General features: G+C 42.5%; 1 protein-coding gene across 3 annotated transcripts in view; it reads right to left on the bottom strand.

The window, feature by feature from the left end:
- Positions 1–1,553: 1,553 nt before the first annotated feature.
- ATP8B1 (ATPase phospholipid transporting 8B1) overlaps positions 1,554–18,292 on the bottom strand; it is a 145,549-nt gene continuing 128,810 nt past the window's right edge. For all 3 annotated transcript variants that reach the window (XM_064379100.1, XM_064379101.1, XM_064379103.1), the window contains exons 22-28: positions 17,781–18,069; positions 11,565–11,788; positions 10,666–10,749; positions 8,791–9,036; positions 8,338–8,476; positions 5,426–5,556; positions 1,554–3,838 (exon numbers count right to left, since the gene is read on the bottom strand). In XM_064379100.1, coding sequence (XP_064235170.1) covers positions 3,617–3,838; positions 5,426–5,556; positions 8,338–8,476; positions 8,791–9,036; positions 10,666–10,749; positions 11,565–11,788; positions 17,781–18,069 — 1,335 coding nt within the window. In that variant the 3' untranslated portion in view covers positions 1,554–3,616. The remainder of the gene's footprint in view (positions 3,839–5,425; positions 5,557–8,337; positions 8,477–8,790; positions 9,037–10,665; positions 10,750–11,564; positions 11,789–17,780; positions 18,070–18,292) is intronic.

Raw genomic sequence — 18,292 nt, 5'->3', positions numbered from 1 at the left:
AAGAGTCTCCCATCTCTGATGCAGAGAGAATCTTCTTGGTGGGGTCACAGCTTCCCTCGAGTCCAAGAGCTGTCTGTCCCACAGCCTGGTCAGACTCCTGCAGCCACAAACCCCAGGTCTCCCATCTCCTTCCTCACTCACTCCTCTCTGCTCATTTTTTTTTGCCAATGATTCATCATGTATTTCAAGGACTATCTGCTCACTTCCCAGCTCTTTTTCAGTTTTGTTTTTTGAGACAGAGTCTTGCTCTGTCGTCCAGGCTGGAGTGCAGTGTCACAATCTCAGCTCACTACAACATCTACCTCCCGGATTTAAATGACTCTCCTGCCTCAGCCTCCCCAATAGCTGGGATTACAGGCATGTGCCACCATGCCCGGCTGATTTATTTTTAGTAGAGAGGGTTTTGACACGTTGGCCATGCTGGTCTAACCTCGGGTGACCGGCCCACCTTGACCTCCCAAAGTGCTGGGATTACAAGTGTGAGCCCCCGCACCCGGCCCTAGCCCTTACTTTTCGTTGAGGGTTACGTTTCCTTTTGTTCTAAGAGCTGAGGTCATTTGGAAAAACTGTCCCTTGTCTAAGTATACTAAGATGCACTCTCCTGGGTCCAGACTTGATCTTCCTTTTTTGTATTTTTAGTAGAGATGGGGTTTCACCATATTGGCCAGGATGGTCTTGAACTCCTGGCCTCAAGTGACCCATCCACCTCAGCCTCCTCAAGTGCTGGCATTACAGGCATGAGGCACCATGCCCAGCTGATCTTCCTAACTCTAAATCCTTACCCCTCTGTCTCTAAAGTCTGACCTTTTTAATTCTTTTAGAGACAGAGTCTTGCTTTGCCACTCAGGCTTCAGTACAGTGGCATGATCATAGCTCACTGCAGCCTCAAACTCCTGGGCTCAGGTGATCCTCCCCCATCAGCCTCCCAAACAGCAGGGACTACAGGCACATGCCACTACACCCAACTGATTATTTTTTGTAAAGACAGTCTTGCTATGTTGCCCATGCTGGTCTCAAAACTCCCGGCCTTAAGTGATTCTCCTTCCTCAGCCTCCCAAACTACTGGATTACAGGTGTGAGCCACAGTGCCTGGTCCTGATCACTCTTTCTCCATCACTTCTTCCCTAACACTTAGCTTCCCTGTCCCTTTCTCACCATTAAAGGACCCCTACATTCCTCTAGAAACAGTGTGGGACTAGATTCTTCTGTCATATATCGTATTTTAAAAAACAACGACAGGCTGGGCACAGTGGCTCACGCCTGTAATACCAGCACTTTGGGAGGCCAAGGTGGGCGGATCACCTGAGGTCCGGCGTTTGAGACCAGCCTGACCAATATGGAGAAAACTATCTCTACTAAAAATACAAAAAAAATTAGCCGAGCCTGGTGGTGCATGCCTGTAATCCCAGCTACTCAGGAGGCTGAGGCAGGAGAATCACCTGAACCTGGGAGGCAGAGGTTGTGGTGAGCTGAGATCACGCCATTGCACACCAGCCTGAGCAGTAAGAGTGAAACTCCATCTCACAAACAAAAACAAAAAAACAATAACAACGGCCAATTTAAATACTTTAGAAGATTATACTTTTCAAAGATTTTACTAAATCATTTTTTAAACAAAAATATACAAACTCAGATTTACAGAATATAGAAATAATTTATCCAAAGAAATTTGCATTTTAAAATTGTTAATATTGCACCCAACAGTATAAGTCTTTGACACATTTGCATTGTCAATCTTCCCCACAATTTGCAAAAACAGGAGCGAAATCTGAAACTAACAGAATTACACAAGCTAACTTTTCTGTAAAAAAAACTTACAATTTTTCATTTACAAGGAAAAGTTGTAAACGTTCAGAATTTTACTTCCACAGAATAAAGAGCCATACATTCTTTTATCATACTTAGAAAATGAACTATATACACATTGTGATTACCTCATAGGAATTCAACAGGACTGATATTGTGAACATTCACAGCCCAATGATAAACAGAATTACTGAAATATGGAAACTAGTGTGTGAAGGACACAGAATGAGAAAAATGTCTGGAAAAAAATTAATTTTACCACTTTGAGGAGTTTCCACAGTTACCTAAAGTTATCTTCGAATGTAAAAGGACACACCATTCCCGTCTTACGAAAGTAGCTACCAACAGCCTTTTCTCTCAAGACATAAGACAAGTGAAAAAGAGTGAGGTCTCTGTTCAAGTCCCTTATAAAATACTTTACATATAGGCAGGCACAAAACTTTGCTTTTCAAAAGAAAGCTTTGCAAAATATTCTGCAGTTTATCACTGATATCCTCAGTTTTTAAAATCCCCTTTTTAAGCCCATAAATATTTAGATGCTTTAAAAAACGAGAGTAGGGAATCAAATCATTTGGTACTGTGGGAAGCTGCTGAAATAATATTTGATAGTAAAAGTATATAACGTGCTACTTCACCTAGTAGTGAACCAAAAACAAACTGAAACTTTATGGAATCTGAAGTTATTTCCTTGATTAAATAGAATTATTACACCATTAGGAGGAGAACATGAAACCAGGCAGTCTACTATCAACTTTGAAAAAGTGATTGAACCACTTAGCTTCCAGATGATGAACACTGATAAGTCTTTTGTCATTACTACTATAAATGGAAAAATCTGTTAGTGAGGTGGCCTATGGGTGGGGCAGGAAGGAGTCTCTGGGAAATTATGCTGAAGATCACAGAAAGGAAAATGTAAGTTTATAACACAATACCACTTGAACTGAAATATGACATGCTTTGTAATTCTGTTGCCCTAGATTGAGACTGATTAAAATGTTCCCTTTGAACCATAATGTACATAACCATTTGAATAATAGGACCTTTATTATTATTTAAACAATTTTTTTTGAGAAGGAGTCTTGCTCTGTTGCCCAGGCTGGAGGGCAGTGGCACAATCTTGGCTTACTGCAACCTCCGCCTCCTGGGTTCAAGTGATCTCCAGCTCATTTTTGTATTTTTATTAGAGACAGGGTTTCATCATGTTGGCCAGGCTGGTCTGGAACTCGTGACCTCAAGTGGTCCGCCTGCCTTGGCCTCCCAAAGTGCTAGGATGACAGGCAGAAGCTGCTGTGTCCAGCCTATTTAAAAAAATTTTTTAAGACAGAGTCTTACTCTGTTGCCCAAACTAGAGTGCAGTGGTGCAATCTTGGTTCACTGCAACCTCCACCTCCCCCTCCCCCTCCCAGGTTCAAACGAGTCTCCTGCCTCAGCCTTTCAAGTAGGTGGGATTATGGGTGCCCGCCACCAAGCCCGGCTAATTTTTTAAGTTTTGGTAGAGACAAGATGTCACCATGTTGGCTGGGCTGGTCTCGAACTCCTGACCTCAGGTGATCTGCGCTCCTTGGCCTCCCAGAATGCTGGGATTACAGGTGTGAGGCACGCCCGGCCAAATAATAGGACTTTTAAAAGTCCTATTGCTTGGCTCTGCTATTGTTTAATAGCCCAACCCAAGGAGTTTGTTATAAAGGTTATTTATTGTCTTCAATATCTTTGTGACGAATGCAATCCACACACACAAAAAGTCCTGAGAGTCTTTCATAAAAAAATAGACGTGCTCTGTGCGGCCGCATCCCGGCCTGGGGGTGAGGGATCAGCTGTCCCCGGTGCGCCTGTACTCTGCGGTGCCGTCGGCCACGATGGCATCAAGGGGCGAGCGCTTCTTGCGGATGCTGCGCCCAGAGGAGATGAGGTCCGCGTAGCCCCGCTGGTGCGAGAAGGCGTAGGCTGAGCGCCTTGACGACACGCCCCGGCGGAACACCTGCCTCCGCTGCCACTGCTCCTCCGCCTTCAACCGCTTGCGATGCTTCTGGATCTGCAAGGGGGAGAGATGGGAAGGGATGAAGACAAAGTCCACATCGGGAAGGAGGCGTGGCCAGACGGTGGGCAGAAATGAACACTGATGAAACCCCAACACCTGCCCCATTTTGATGCAGGCAGCTCTGTCCTCATTTTATAGTTGTGTGTATCTTTTGAGACGCAGTCTCTGTCACCCAGGCTGGAGTTCAGTGGTGCCATCTCAGCTCACTGCAACCTCCGCCTCCTGGGTTCAAGAGATCCTCCTGCCTCAGCCTCCTGAATAGCTGGGGTTACAGGCATGCGCCGCCACACCAGTCTGATTTTTGTATTTTTAGTAGAGACAGAATTTCACCATGTTGGTCAGGCTGGTCCTGACCACCTGAACTCCTGACCTCAAGTGATCTGCCTGCCTCAGCCTTCCAAAGTGCTGGGATGACAGGCATGTGCCACCGTGCTTGGCTATATCTATCGATCTATGGATATATGTTGACATATAGATATGATTATATAGATCTATATCTCTATATCTGTACATAGATCTATCTACCTACCTACCTGCTTACCTAGAAATATATATCAATGCTGAGGGAAGATATATCTAACTTTTCCAAGGTCACACAGCTAGAAAATGCAAAGCCAAGATTCCCACTCCCCCGAAACTAGTGCCCTTTTCTACTTCAGACCAGATGGGTACAGTGAAAGAGAAAACTCAGTAGGGTCTCTTTCCTGGATTGTTACTGCATACTGTTGGCACTGCAAAAGAGAGAGTGAGGGATACTGAAGGTTGCCCCACTAGCCTCTCCTCTCTCCTTCTTTCTAATGGAAATTGATTGCATTCAGATAGCCCCCACCAACCCCACTCACAGCCACATTTCTCATGGGAGGTGGGCAGGTTGATTTCCCTTGCTAAGCACTAGTCCAGAATGGGCAAGTGACCTAATTTTGGCACATGAGACCTGAAGGCACTGTGCTGATGCCCTTGGGTGAGAAGTTCCACGGCGCCTAAGGAACTACAGAATAGTCTCTAATCTCCCCTTGACACTGAAATTTCACAAAATGTGATGCCCAGAACTGCTATGGCCATCTTCCAGCATCCAGATGAAACCAATAATAAATGTTCTAAGGAGAGAGAGAGAATGAACCTCCCCAGTCCTTTTTTGACAACATTAAATTGCTGATTCAACTGAGTCTGAAGCCTGCTAATGATGATGCACTACTGTAGAGAAATTTTGAGTCACAGCTTTCTGTTTGTAGCTCAAAGGATCCTGCTACAGAAGGTGACATTTTCTTTAAATAAAGAAAAACCCAATCTGATTTGTATGACAAAATGTTAACATTGTAATTGTTAAACTGAGGGAATAGATATATGGGGCTCATTATTCTATTCTCACTTTTTTGTGTATGTTTCGTCAATTTTTATATTAAAAAGCAAGCATACTAAACTCCCAATCCCAAAAGATTTATTTGTGAGATAGAGTTAAAGAAAGAGAAGATTCTTACCAAATTTCCCATGAGCTTAGAATTTTGCAGGAAAGGTGCTATTGGGAAATGCTTTGGTTTCTGTGAGGGACACAAAATTGGGAGAGGACTGTATTCTATATACCTTATCACTCTCTGATGGCCAAATGGTCATTGACAGGAATCGGATGGCAACGACGGGCAGTAAGCACACGGCAACAGTCAGGATGATAGTTAACCAAATGTACGGCTGTCTCAGAGCGTTTGAAGCTGTGCCTGTAAAGAACATGGCAAATGAATCACTGGGGTCCCTTTATCCTAAGAACACAGTTAATATTTTGCCAGGCACGGTGAGTCACGCCTGTAATCCTAGCACTTTGGGAGGCCGAGGCAGGTGGACTGCCAGAGCTCAGGAGTTCAAGACCAGCCTGGGCAACATAGTGAAACCCTGTATCTACTTAAATACAAAACGTCAGGCCAGGCGCAGAGGCTCAAGCCTGTAATCCCAGCACTTTGGGAGGCCAAGGCGGGAGGATCACCTGAGGTTGGGAGTTCAAGACCAGCCTGAACAACATGGAGAAACCCTGTCTCTACTAAAAATACAAAATTAGCTGGGTGTGGTGGTGCATGCCCATAATCCCAGTTACTTGGGAGGCTGAGGCAGGAGAACCTCTTGAACCTAGGAGGCAGAAGTTGTGGTGAGCCGAGATCGCACCATTGCACTCCAGCCTGGGCAACAAGAGTGAAACTCCATCTCAAAAAAGCTAGCACTGCCAGTACCTGGTGTTTTATACAGATCATGTCGTTTAATCAGTTCTGAGAGATGCATATTAACCCTGTGTCACATAAGGAGATTGCATTGTGAGTAAGTTAAAAAATTTGCCCAAGGTAACAAAACCAACCGTGGCAATGAATGAATTAAAACCTCCTTCTACCTGACTGGAGCCGTGTTTTTTCGCTGTAATTTGTTTTCTGAATTTTTATGTCAGGTGAAGTAATAATTCAATAATACAATCCCATAATCATAGACACTACACAGTTTTCAAAATCAAATGACCATCTTCTAGAGCCACATTTCTCACCATGTTTTCTGTACTTACACTCTAAGTGTGTAAAAACAATGATCTTTATTTTTTAAAATGTGGTTTTTACCCTGCTAAGTGTTTCTGGGATTAAAAAATTCCCTGTGGGAATATTCTAAGTAACTGGGTTACTAATATTTTAAAACACAGAGTTGGTAAAGAAAAACACAATCACAAAAAAATGAGCTCAATCCCAAGAAGGAAAGGGTTACCACAGCAACTGACTTTTACAACCCAACAACTGGTCATCAAAATCCAAATCTTTTACAGGGAAACTAGTTTATGGGGATGGTGTTTCATTGCGACTTCAAGCTCTCTATTAAAAATAATCTCATGAATTCCAGTTCATAATTATTTTCTATTTATAATATGATATTTATATCAGTTCAAATTCATTCTAGCATTTGTCAATTTGTCATATATTTTATGCAGTTGTAATCATTGGTCACATAACTATTTTGTTTTCTATCAATTTACTTATTGCCCTGCACACATATTTATTTGTCTTTTTAAAATTACTTTATTATTATTTTTTTAAGAGATAGGGTCTCACCATGTTGCCCAGGCTGGTCTCAAACTCCTAGGCTCAAGTGATCTTCCTGTTTCAGCCTCCCAAACTGCAGGGACGATAGGTGTGAGCCACTGTGCCTGGCCTGCACACATATTTCTATTTCTAATAACGTAGATTACTTTTGAATTCTAGAATTTCATTATATTGGTGTTTCATGGTATGATTAGCTAATTTAATAATACTCTTAGGTTTTGGATTATTTCTATTTTTTCCACTTTTTTACAATTTAGAAATGCTACGGTGGTGCCGCCTGTGGAAATTAGCTTGCCAAAACTTGGTGTGTTTTATTATCTTGGGGTATTTTCCATAAGTAGAAATACCTGGCCAAAATATATAAAGAGTTTTATAATCCCTTATGCATTTTCAAATAATGTTTGGAAAAATTAAAATATATTGCAGTGTTACCAGCAACACATGTATACTCACTTTTCCAAAAACCTACCAATACAAGGTTTCTGGGTCTTTTAAGAAAGGGTCTTGCTCTGTCACCCAGGCTGGGGTGGTTCACTGCAGCCTCGATCTCCCAGGCTCAAGCAATCTTTCCCACCTCAGCCTCCTGAGTAGCTGGGATCACCAGTGTGTACCACCATGCCCAGATAATTTTTTTTCAATTTTTCAATTTTTCAATTTTTTTTTTTTTTTTTTTTGTAGAGACAAGGTCTCCCTATGTTGCCCAGTCTTCTCTTGAACTCCTGGGCTCAAGCCATCCTCCTGTCTTGGCCTCCCAAAGTGCTGGGATTATAGGCATGAGCCACCACATCTGGCTCCAATATTAGGTTTTATGGGAAAGAAAGAAAAGACTTTTATCCAGCCTTTTCAGTCTTTAGTTATCTAATTCAACACATACACAGTACTATCGTAAAGCTATTTTGTTTTCTTCTCATCATGTTACGTCCTTTCAACCCATCATCACCATTTAATTTCCAGACAGGACATTAATTTTCACTAGCAATAATTTATACTTCATATATATTTGTTTGGCTTTTTGTTTTGTTTTGTTTTGTTTTTTTTGAGACAGGGTCTTGCTCTGTCACCCGGGCTAGAGTACAGCAGCACAATCACAACTCATTGTATGTAGCCTCAACATCTCGGGTCAAATGATCCTACCACTTCAGTCTCCAGTAGCTAGAACCACAGCTGTGTGCCACCATGCCTGGTTAATTTTTTTCTTTTTGGTATTATTTGTAGAGATGGGGTTTTGCCATGTTGCCCAGGCTGGTCTTGAACTGCTGGGCTCAAGCAGTCCGCCTGCCTTGGCCTCCCAAAGTGCTGAGATTACAGGTGTGAGCCACTGCGCCTGGCCATTCCACCTTGTATATTTTATTACTTACCAGAAGTTATGTCAAAATCTAAACTAATGACATTTGTCCGAACATTTATTTTTGGAATTTAGAAAATACCAACCTGTAAATTGAAATGTAGATGGAAAGAGAACATGTATTCCAGCACTATGAAAGTCAAACATGATGCCAAAATAAAGTGCAATGCTTCCAAAAATTGAAAAAGCATTCACAAAAGTCCAGTAAGAAGTATCCAAGCCAATCTGTTGGGAAACCAGAGAAAAACAGAGCACTCATTTTGGGGAATTAGCAAGAAATAAAGGATCTAACAATCCTGAAAACAGAATTCAGCAAGTTAGGCATGATTTGGCTTGAGTACTGGACAATCAGAAACCAAACCATCATTGACTCAGGCAAGAAATAGAAAATATGCTTGGTATAAGAGATGAAAATAGCATTCATAGTGTGTAAGTGGTAGAGATGAAGTGGGAGTCAGGTGGATGTGCACGCCAGCCTATATACAGAAATACAGATAGGTACTAATTGACACTGAATATGGCCCATGAAAGCCACTTACCTGGAAATTGACTGTTATTACAAGAGCAGAGGCAATGGTGACGGCAAAAGACTGGTAGTCGGAAGGTGCCTCTCCATCCTGCCCTACGGTTTGCAGATAAGCTCCAAGAGGTATGAAGAAGAGGATCATCGATGTTAGGATCCCATGCAACAAGCTTACGAAGAATCTCTTATAGTTGAATAGTAAGTCTCTTTGTCCCACTATATACAACCCAGGGAATCGGAGGCTCAGTTTGTCACTCACATCCTTAAGGAGAAAACAAAATGATGGTGTTTTATTCATCAGGTCAAAGTAGTCAGAGATATGCTATTTTTTTTTTTTTTTTTTTTTTTGAGACAGATTTTTGCTCTTGTTGCCCAGGCTGGAGTGCAATGGTGCGATCTCGGCTCATGGCAACCTCCACCTCCTGGGTTCAAGCGATTCTCCTGCCTAAGCCTCCCGAGTAGCTAGGATTACAGGCATGTACCACCACAGCTGGCTAAATTTGTATTTTTATTAGAGATGGGGTTTCTCCATGTTGGTCAGGCTGGTCGTGAACTCCCAACCTCAGATGACGATTCTCCCGCATTGGCCTCCCAAAGTGCTGGGATTACAGGCATGAGCCACTGCACCCAGCCGAGATACGTTATAATTAATATCTCACAAAAAGTTGCAGCCTGCTGTTAAATTTTAAGAAGGCCAAAACTGAACAAGATAATCAGTCAATCCTGCAATATTTGTGGTGTGAGAGCTCAACCTCTGCACACCACAAGTATTGCATTAGACTACCATTATTTAAAATTGCATTAGACCACCATTATTTAATATTGCATTAGACTACCATTATTTAATATTGCATTAGACCACCATTACTTAATATTTAATTCAGAGAAGAGCTAGGTATAAGTTTGTTACTTTGCTACTTATAGAAAGAAAACAAATTAGTAATGTCAAAAAAAATGTTGGGAGGCTATTTTCACTTCCTGAGTGAATACATATTGCTGCAAATCCTTTGGGAAAAAATATTCTCATACAAGTTGAGTTAATTGTAAATTATTATTTTTTCATCTTTATAGCACTTCTTTTTAAGAATTGCTATTAGATCCAAATATAGATTAGCTACATAAACTTTGGAAAGGCTTTAAATTTACTTTAAAATGAGTAAGTTATTATTGTAGAGACATACTGGACTCTCAGGTGTCTTTTTTTCTTTTTCTTCTTTTTTTGGAGACAGGGTCTCACTTTGTTGCTCAGCCTGGAGTACAGTGGCACAAACATGACTCACTGCAGCTTCAAATTCCCAGGCTCAATAACCCTCCCACCTCATCCTCCTAAGTAGCTGGACTTCACAGGTGTGCACTACCATGCCTACTAATTTTTATATTTTTTGTAGAGATGGGGGTCTCCCTATGTTGCCGGGTCTGGTCTTGAACTGCTGACCTCAAGCAATCTGCCTGCCTCAGCCTCTCAAAGTACTGGGATTACAGGCATGAACCAGCATGCCCTGCCTTCAGGTGTCTTCATGGTAAGGTCATACAGTCTGAAAGGAACATAACAAATATGTGTGTCAATGAATTCAACCCAGTCATAGAAATCCTCTTTTTTTTTTTTTTTTTTTTTTGACTTAGAGATAAGGTCTTGTTTTGTTGCCCAGGCTAGATTTGAACACCCGGGCTCAAGTCATACTCCTGCATCAGCCTCCTGAGCAGCTGGGACTACAGAGAAATCCTCTTTCCTTATTACAAAACGAGAAGCACAGTCATGACCCTTGATGCCTGACAACAGAATTATGATAGGATTTAGTCAGAAAGAAGTAAACACCAGAAAAATGCACTGAAACATTCTCTAAAAATGCTCTTCTGTCCAGAAGTGTCCCTGCCAGTGCAAGGCTCCTACCTGGTCGAGCAGCCCCATGAGGAGCACAGGCAGGCTGGAGTATAGCACGTTGTAGAGGGTGATGAACCAGTCCTCGTATGCAGTCTGTGAGGGGATGACAGAGGCTCCACGTCACCAACAAAGACACATGCCAGCATGGTTAGCACACACTCATCTGCTTCCTTTTTTAAAATTTTTTGTTTGTTTGTTTTAATAGAGATGGGGTCTTGCTATGTTGCCTAGGCTGGTCTCAAACTCCTGGCCTTAAACAATTTCCCCACCTCAGCCTCCCAGAGTGTTGGGATTACAGGCAAAAGTCTATGCGCCCAGCCTGTTATCACTATTTTTTTCTTTTATTTTCTTTTTTTCTGAGGTGGAGTCTTGCTCTGTCACCCAGGCTGGAGTGCAGTGGCACGATCAGCTCACTGTAACCTCTGCCTCCCAGGTTCAAGTGATTTTTCTGCCTCAGCCTCCCAAGTAGCTGGGATTACAGATGCACGCCACCACATCCAGCTAATTTTTGTTGAGACGGGGTTTCACCATGTTGGCCAGGTTAGTCTCCAACTGTTGACTTCAAGTGATCCACCCTCCTTGGTCTCCCAAATTGCGGGGATTATAGGTGTGAGCCACTGCACCTGGCCCTGTTATCACTACTCTTAATGGCAAGGTAACATGAAAAAGTAACCAAAGGTAAAGACAAAAACATACAAGCAAATCCCCTCCTAAGGCAAAATGTTTTTACAGCACCAGAAACATTTAGAGAAGTCATGATCATACTTAATTATACCCCAACTGTAAGGAGACACAGCCCTAAAACTACAAATATAGAGAAAGAAACAAATTGATTTATCAGAACTAGATTTTTATTTAAGAGCTCTACTCAGTAAATAATAATAACAACATCAACAACATTACATTACCTGTGCAGAGTAGCCATTGAAGAAGGAGTACCAGAAATGAACCAAAGTAAAGGCAAAGTTTTTGTAAAAGAAGTATCGTAGGAACTTGCACATCCTTATGTAAGACCACCGGCCGTGCACCAGTAGTAGCCTCTGCAGATATCGGAACTGCGCGAAGGAATAATCACTCGACATGACAGCTTGCATTCCTTCTTGTCCGCTTATTCCAACGCCAATGTGGGCAGCTATTGGGCAGAGGGAGAAAACACTGTGGATCATAAGCCGATTGTGAGGCAAAACATCAGATAATAAAAATAGTTCCATAGCAAAACAAAAAACAAAGACAGACATTGATGGAACGATAAATACAGAAGTTCTTGCTCACCATCCCTCACCCCCAGCTCTTGAACTCAACTCAAAGTCAGAGTTACAAGTTGCTAAACAGAGCACACAGTAGGGCCTCCATAAATATTTGGGAAAGGATCTCATGTGGGCGGTGACTTCCATTTGGATTATTTGCCTAGCTCATAACCATCCCTTCCACCCACAGGGTGAGCTCCAGGCACCTATGTGTAAACTCTGTTCTTGCCTTTTTGGCAACAGCTTTGTCAGTCATGGGCAGATACGTAATTTATGGTAGATACTACAAGCTCCCCCAACTTCATTCCACCTTTGTTCCAATTAGAGAGGTGGGAAAGGAAATAAATACCCTGCATTTCCCAGACTCCCTTGCAGCTAGGCTCTTTATGAATTAGGTTCCACTGTTTAGATCCATTTATGACTTGGAAGCAGAAGTGAATCAGAGCCCAGCATCCCTTCCTCTTTTGGCATTTCTGCAGCAGAACTCATATCTACTTTCCAGCTACCTGGATGTCGACAGGCAACTATAAAGGCCTCTTAATGAGAAACTCTTTAAAGGAACCTCAAAGGTAGAAGCTCTTCTGGTAAGTGTCTTAGCTTAGAACCTGCTTCTGTAGTCCATTCAGAGCGTTTGAAAGTACCTAGTCCCCTATATTAATCAGATCTTGCTTAAAAGTACCAACCAGGGTCTGTTTCCTTTGGTAAATCTTGACTGACAGAAAATCCAAGCTAAGCCAGTCTCTCTCTTGATATTCTGGAATTAGAATTCAGGCATTTTGTGTCTGTAATTTTAAGGTCTAAATGACTGAGGTAAGAAATAGATAGATTTATTTTTCTTTTTTCTTTTCTTTCTTTTTTTTTTTTTTTTTTTTGTGAGATGAAATTTTGCTCTGTCACCCAGGCTGGAGTGCAATGGCACAATCTTGGCTCATTGCAACCTTCCGAGTTCAAGCAATACTTGTGCCTCAGCCTCCCGAGTAGCTGGGATTACAGGTGTGCACCACCACACCCAGATAATTTTTGTATTTTTTGTAAAGACAGGGTTTCACCATGTTGTCCAGGTAGGTCTTGAACTCCTGAGCTCAGGTGATTCCCCGCCTTGGCCTCCCAAAGTGCTGGGATTACATGCATGAGCCACTGCACCTGGCTGAAATAAATATATTTCTTCCTGATGATTTCTAAGGGGCAGAGAAATAAATGGGGGTGGGGGAGAAGGGAGAGAATGGGGGGGAGAGAAAGGAGGGAATCGGGGGAAAAGAGAGAGAAGAGAGAGGAGGGGAAGAAGGAGAACAGGAGGAGAGAGACAGATACTGGGTTCCTGGTGCAACTCTATGTCCTTGTTCCAGCATCTTCCTGAGGCCTGGCTTCTTGGACAACAAGATATCTTTGTATCTTTTTAAATAAATTTCCTTTTTTTTTTTCTTTTACTTTAAGTTCCAGGATACCTGTGCAGAATGTGCAGGTCTGTTACATAGGAATACATGTGCCATGGTGGTTGGCTGCCCCTATTGACCTTGCCCCTATTGACGCTCATCTCCCACCCTCCAAATTTACTATTTTCTTAATTTAGCTTTGGTTGTTCTCCAATACTTGTAATCAAAAGAGTTTGTTTTTTTGTTTGTTTGTTTGTTTTGAGACGGAGTTTTGCTCTTATTACCCAGGTTGGAATGCAATGGCGCGATCTCGGCTCACTGCAACCTCAGCCTCCTGAATTCAAGCAATTCTCCTGCCTCAGCCTCCCGAGTAGCTGGGACTACAGGCGTGCACCACCATGCCCAGCTAATTTTTGTATTTTTAGTAGAGACGGGGTTTTACCATGTTGACCAGGATGGTCTCGATCTCTTGACCTCGTGATTCATCCGCCTCAGCCTCCCAAAGTGCTGGGATTATAGGCGTGAGCCACTGCGCCCGGCCAATCAAAAGAGTTTTAACCAAGAAACTATTAAACTTTCAAAGTCTTATTCATGGCCCTCCATGACTTTAAGACATTTTTTTTTTCTTTACAGGGGAAAAGGTTTCCAGAATGTATAAAATTAAAATCACAATTTGATTTATCCTTCCAATAGTCAATAAATAACACTATCAAATTAAAGAATTATTAGTTTTGTCTGGGTCTTATAAGTAATGACTGTGAAGATAGACCAGATCATTTAGAAAAGATGTATTGGAGAACACAACCTATCATTACTCAGACCCTGGAAAGTGGCTGTGATTCTGTGGCATTTCCCAACTAAAAAGAAGCTTCAAAAATCCTGCCCTAGTTACAGAACACAAGGTCTGGCAAATTCAAAACGTAACTATAGTGACGTGTCCAAACCTACGTTTTCAGTAACACTTTGCAGTTCTAAAAAACAGAACAAATTGCATCTCATCTAATAGCTATAATCTCTTTTAAAACACACAAATATTTCCTACGACCAGAACGGTTGCCAGACTGCTCCTTCCTGCCAAACTGTGGCCTTCTTTTCTTTCCTGAACAAGCCACGGAGGAAAACGCTGAGATTCTCTTGGCCGTTGCGGCTGAGGGAAAGGAACCCCTGCCCCAGGCCCTGGTGTCCAGTCCTCAGCCTTCCCACTGAGCAGAGCAAGGACAGATGTGAAATGAACACTGTCATAGTTCCCAGGGGAACCAAAAGCACCTCAACAGATACACTATACGGTGACATTGGCCTTTTTTGTAAAATGTAAGTATAGGCACTTAGAGTTTCCTCTCAAATGCAGTGCTAGATGCCTCACTGGTAGGCACTCCATCATTCCTTAACAGAATGACTATTTCCTCACTACAGCAATAATCCCTCTTGCCCTTTTTTTTTTTTTCTTTTTGAGATGGAATCTTGCTCTGTTGTCCAGGCTGCAGTGCAGTGGCGCAATCTCGGCTCACTACAACCTCCGCCTCCTGGGTTCAAGTGATTCTCCTGTCTCAGGCTCCCAAGTAGCTGGGATTACAGGCGCCTACCACCATGCCTGGCTAATTTTTGTATTTTTAGTGGAGATGGGGTTTAGTCATGTTGGCCAGGCTGGTCTTGAACTCCTGATCTCAGGTGATCTGCCTGCCTCGGCCTCCCAAACTGCAGGGATTATGGGTGTGAGCCACCATGCCCCACCTTGCCTTTATCCCTCTCATGCTTCATGTACATTCTCAGGCTCTAAGACCAAAAAGAGATGACATCCACCCAGCTGGGATGAGATATCTTCAGGTAGGATAGAGGGAGAAGGCCGCCTATGATAGTCCTTGGATCCTTGCTAGGGGCAAAAAAGTGGTGGATTATGATTCCTTCACTTCTTCCAGTCTGCACTGCTAAACATGAAACCTGTTAGCAAATGTTCAGATTATTTTTGACACTTGAATTTCACTACTTTATGACCAGCAATTTCTTTGTGTGTGTGTGTCTGTGTTCTTTTTTGTTGTTGTTGGAGAAAGGGTCTTGCTCTGTCACCCAGGCTGGAGTGCAGTGGAACAAACATGGCTCACTGTAGTCTCAACTTCCCAGGCTCAAGTGATCTTCCCATCTCAGCCTCACAAGTAGCTGGGACTACATGTGTGTGGCACCACACTTAGCTAATCTTTCTGTATATTGTCCTTGATGCACTTGAAAGAAATGACAGCTTTTACAAAGTACAGAAAGGCACTAATACTACTTGTATAACTTCTAAAGAGACCCCCAAAGTTTCCTACATTTTTATCCCAAAGGAATGATGTATAACTTATATATAAAGGTACCTGGGACAAGGTGTGGTGGCTCAATCTGTAATCCCAGCACTTTGGGAGGCTGAGGCAGGCAGATTCATTGAGCCCAGGAGTTTGAGACCAGCCTGAACAACAAGGCAAATTCTCATCTCTACAAAAAATACAAAAATTAGCTGGGCATGGTGGCTTATGCCTGTAGTCCCAGCCACTTGGGAGGCTGAGGTGGGAGGATTGCTTGAGCCCAGAAGGTGGAGGTGAGCTAAGATCGTGCCACTGCACTCCAGCCTGGGTCACAGAGGGAGACTTTGTTTCTAAATGAATGAATGAATGAATGAATGAATGCACCTGGCGCTTAATAAAAATTTTAAAACAATGTAAGAAAAACAAGCCCCTATAAGGTTATCTATGTTGACTTTGTGCAATCCCTCTCATTATGTATGGGTGAGCTCAGAGGAACAAAATGTTTCAAGTCTAAGCCCATAATCAGTTGATAAATCTCCAAAGCAAACCCCTCCCCTCCCATTATCTAGACAGATACTTTATAACTGAATAAAAATCATGTTTGACTTGTCATTTTGGCACAGCTAGTTAAGTTAAAGGTACATAATGGAAAATAAACTAGAGCTGGCTAGCTACGGAGGAAGGAGATAGATCTAATTCCAAGCAAGCAATACCATTCGTATGGTACGACAAGCACATGCAAAAAAATTGTGGGGATGAATTCAACCGCCAGTGACGACAGACATACGCACTGATAAAGAAGGCAAGATGACATACGTCATACAGCTGACTCCTGCTGAGGAAGATAAAGTTGGAATATTCTTAGTATACATCAAGGAGGAGGAAGAGACTAAGAAAAGAAAGAGACAGACTCATGAGTCACAAAATAGACTGAAAAGTCTAGTTATATATAATGCATTTAAGCCACCCAGCACTACAGGAACATGCAGTTACCTATGTATAGTCAGGTAATACTTCAGCCCAGCGATAATAATATGACAGAGCTGGAGGTGGCATTGGGGATTATTTCCTTTTCCGATACGAAAACTGAAACCTGAGTGTAAGCCCAAGGTGACACAGGATTTTGACAATACGATGAGGACGAATATCCAGGTCATTGGTTTGAGTATTTTCATTACAAGATACTCCTTATAGTAACAGAGGGAGGAAAAAGGAACAGGACTCAGACAGAGATGAGGGCGGCAGGTGTGGTTCTGCAGGCTTTAATACCAGCACAGCTGTATTTCTGCACGGCCGGACTCAACCTTTTAATTGCGTGAACCTAAGTTCTAGCAACCAGCAAAAGGCAGCCTTCTAGGGAGGTCAGGAGGATAGTGAGACCACGTGGAAGCTTTTCTTCAATGCTAAACATGTTACTCTAAACTCACAGCAGGTGACCCAATGATGAAGTTCCCACACATTTACCACAGGTAAGAAGAAAGCCTCAGAAAGAGATGTTTAGGTGAGGGAGAATATTATCAAAGCAAGCACCAGAGTTCAACAATTTATCTTACAAAACTTATTAACTATCAAGTTTTTTTGTTTTTTTTGAGACAGTCTCACTCTGTTGCCCAGGCTGCAGTGCAGTGGCGCAATCTCGGCTCACTACAACCTCCGCCGCCTGGGTTCAAGTGATTCTTCTGTCTCAGCCTCCCAAGTAGCTGGGATTACAGATGCGCACCACCACACCTGGCTAATTTTTGTATTTTTAGTAGAGACGGGGTTTCATTATGTTGGCCAGGCTGGTCTCAGACGCCTGACCTCATGATCCGCCCACCTCGGCCTCCCAAAGTGCTGGGATTACAGGCATGAGCCACCGTGCCCGGCCAATATCAGGGTTTTAATAAGCCCCAAAGAAATAAGGGGAAATAACCAGTAAGAGGGAACAAAATACACCACATCTATGTAAAAGAAGAAAAATATAAGGATGAATTCCCACCCCCCATAGACCTGATCTTCCTCTTAGCATCCTTCAGGAGCCCTGTCAGCGATACCTTTTCCTCCTGATGGGCTATAGGCTTTCTGGGGGTAGGGTTACAGGTGTTGTCATGGTTAAGTGACTTTATGAAACATATGCTCTATGTAAATCTAAGCTGTAAAATCTAAAAAAAAAAAACCACCCCCAAACATTCCAGCCATTTCTCCTCTCTAGCACATTGGTCCCCACCAGCCATCGGTGCATGACTCACTTTTGATCATGTTCACATCATTGGCCCCGTCTCCGATGGCCAGCGTGATGGCTTTCTTGTACTTCTTCACCAGGTCCACCACCATGGCCTTCTGCTTGGGGGTGACACGGCAGCAGATGACCGCGCTGCACTCGCAAGCCAGGTCCACAAAGTTTTTCTGCCGCTGCTCTTTCTTAGCTTCTAGCCTCCTTTTACTTTGGGTCCTCATCCGTCTTTCTTCTTCTGTTCTTGGGAACTTCAGCTTCAGAATCTTACTTCTCTTGGTCTTTTTTTCGAGAAGAATTTCATTCTGTGAAATCAGAGAGGGAAGAGGTTATATTCATTTTAGTTTTACCCCAGGAGTACCATTCCCAAAATTTAAATTATGTGAAGGATAATTTTCAGGTTATGTCACTGATTATATTTGACAAATAAATTTGATTTTATAATCAAAACATGTATATGTATGTGTGTGTATATATGCGTATATATATTTTTTGAGACAAAGTCTTACTCTGTCCCCAGGCTGGAGT

This window comes from Aotus nancymaae, unplaced genomic scaffold, assembly GCF_030222135.1.
Source record: "Aotus nancymaae isolate 86718 unplaced genomic scaffold, 86718_ANA_hifiasm-v0.15.2.pri h1tg000020l, whole genome shotgun sequence".
NCBI classification, from domain to species: domain Eukaryota; kingdom Metazoa; phylum Chordata; class Mammalia; order Primates; family Aotidae; genus Aotus; species Aotus nancymaae.
This window is presented reverse-complemented; position numbering and strand designations above follow the sequence as displayed.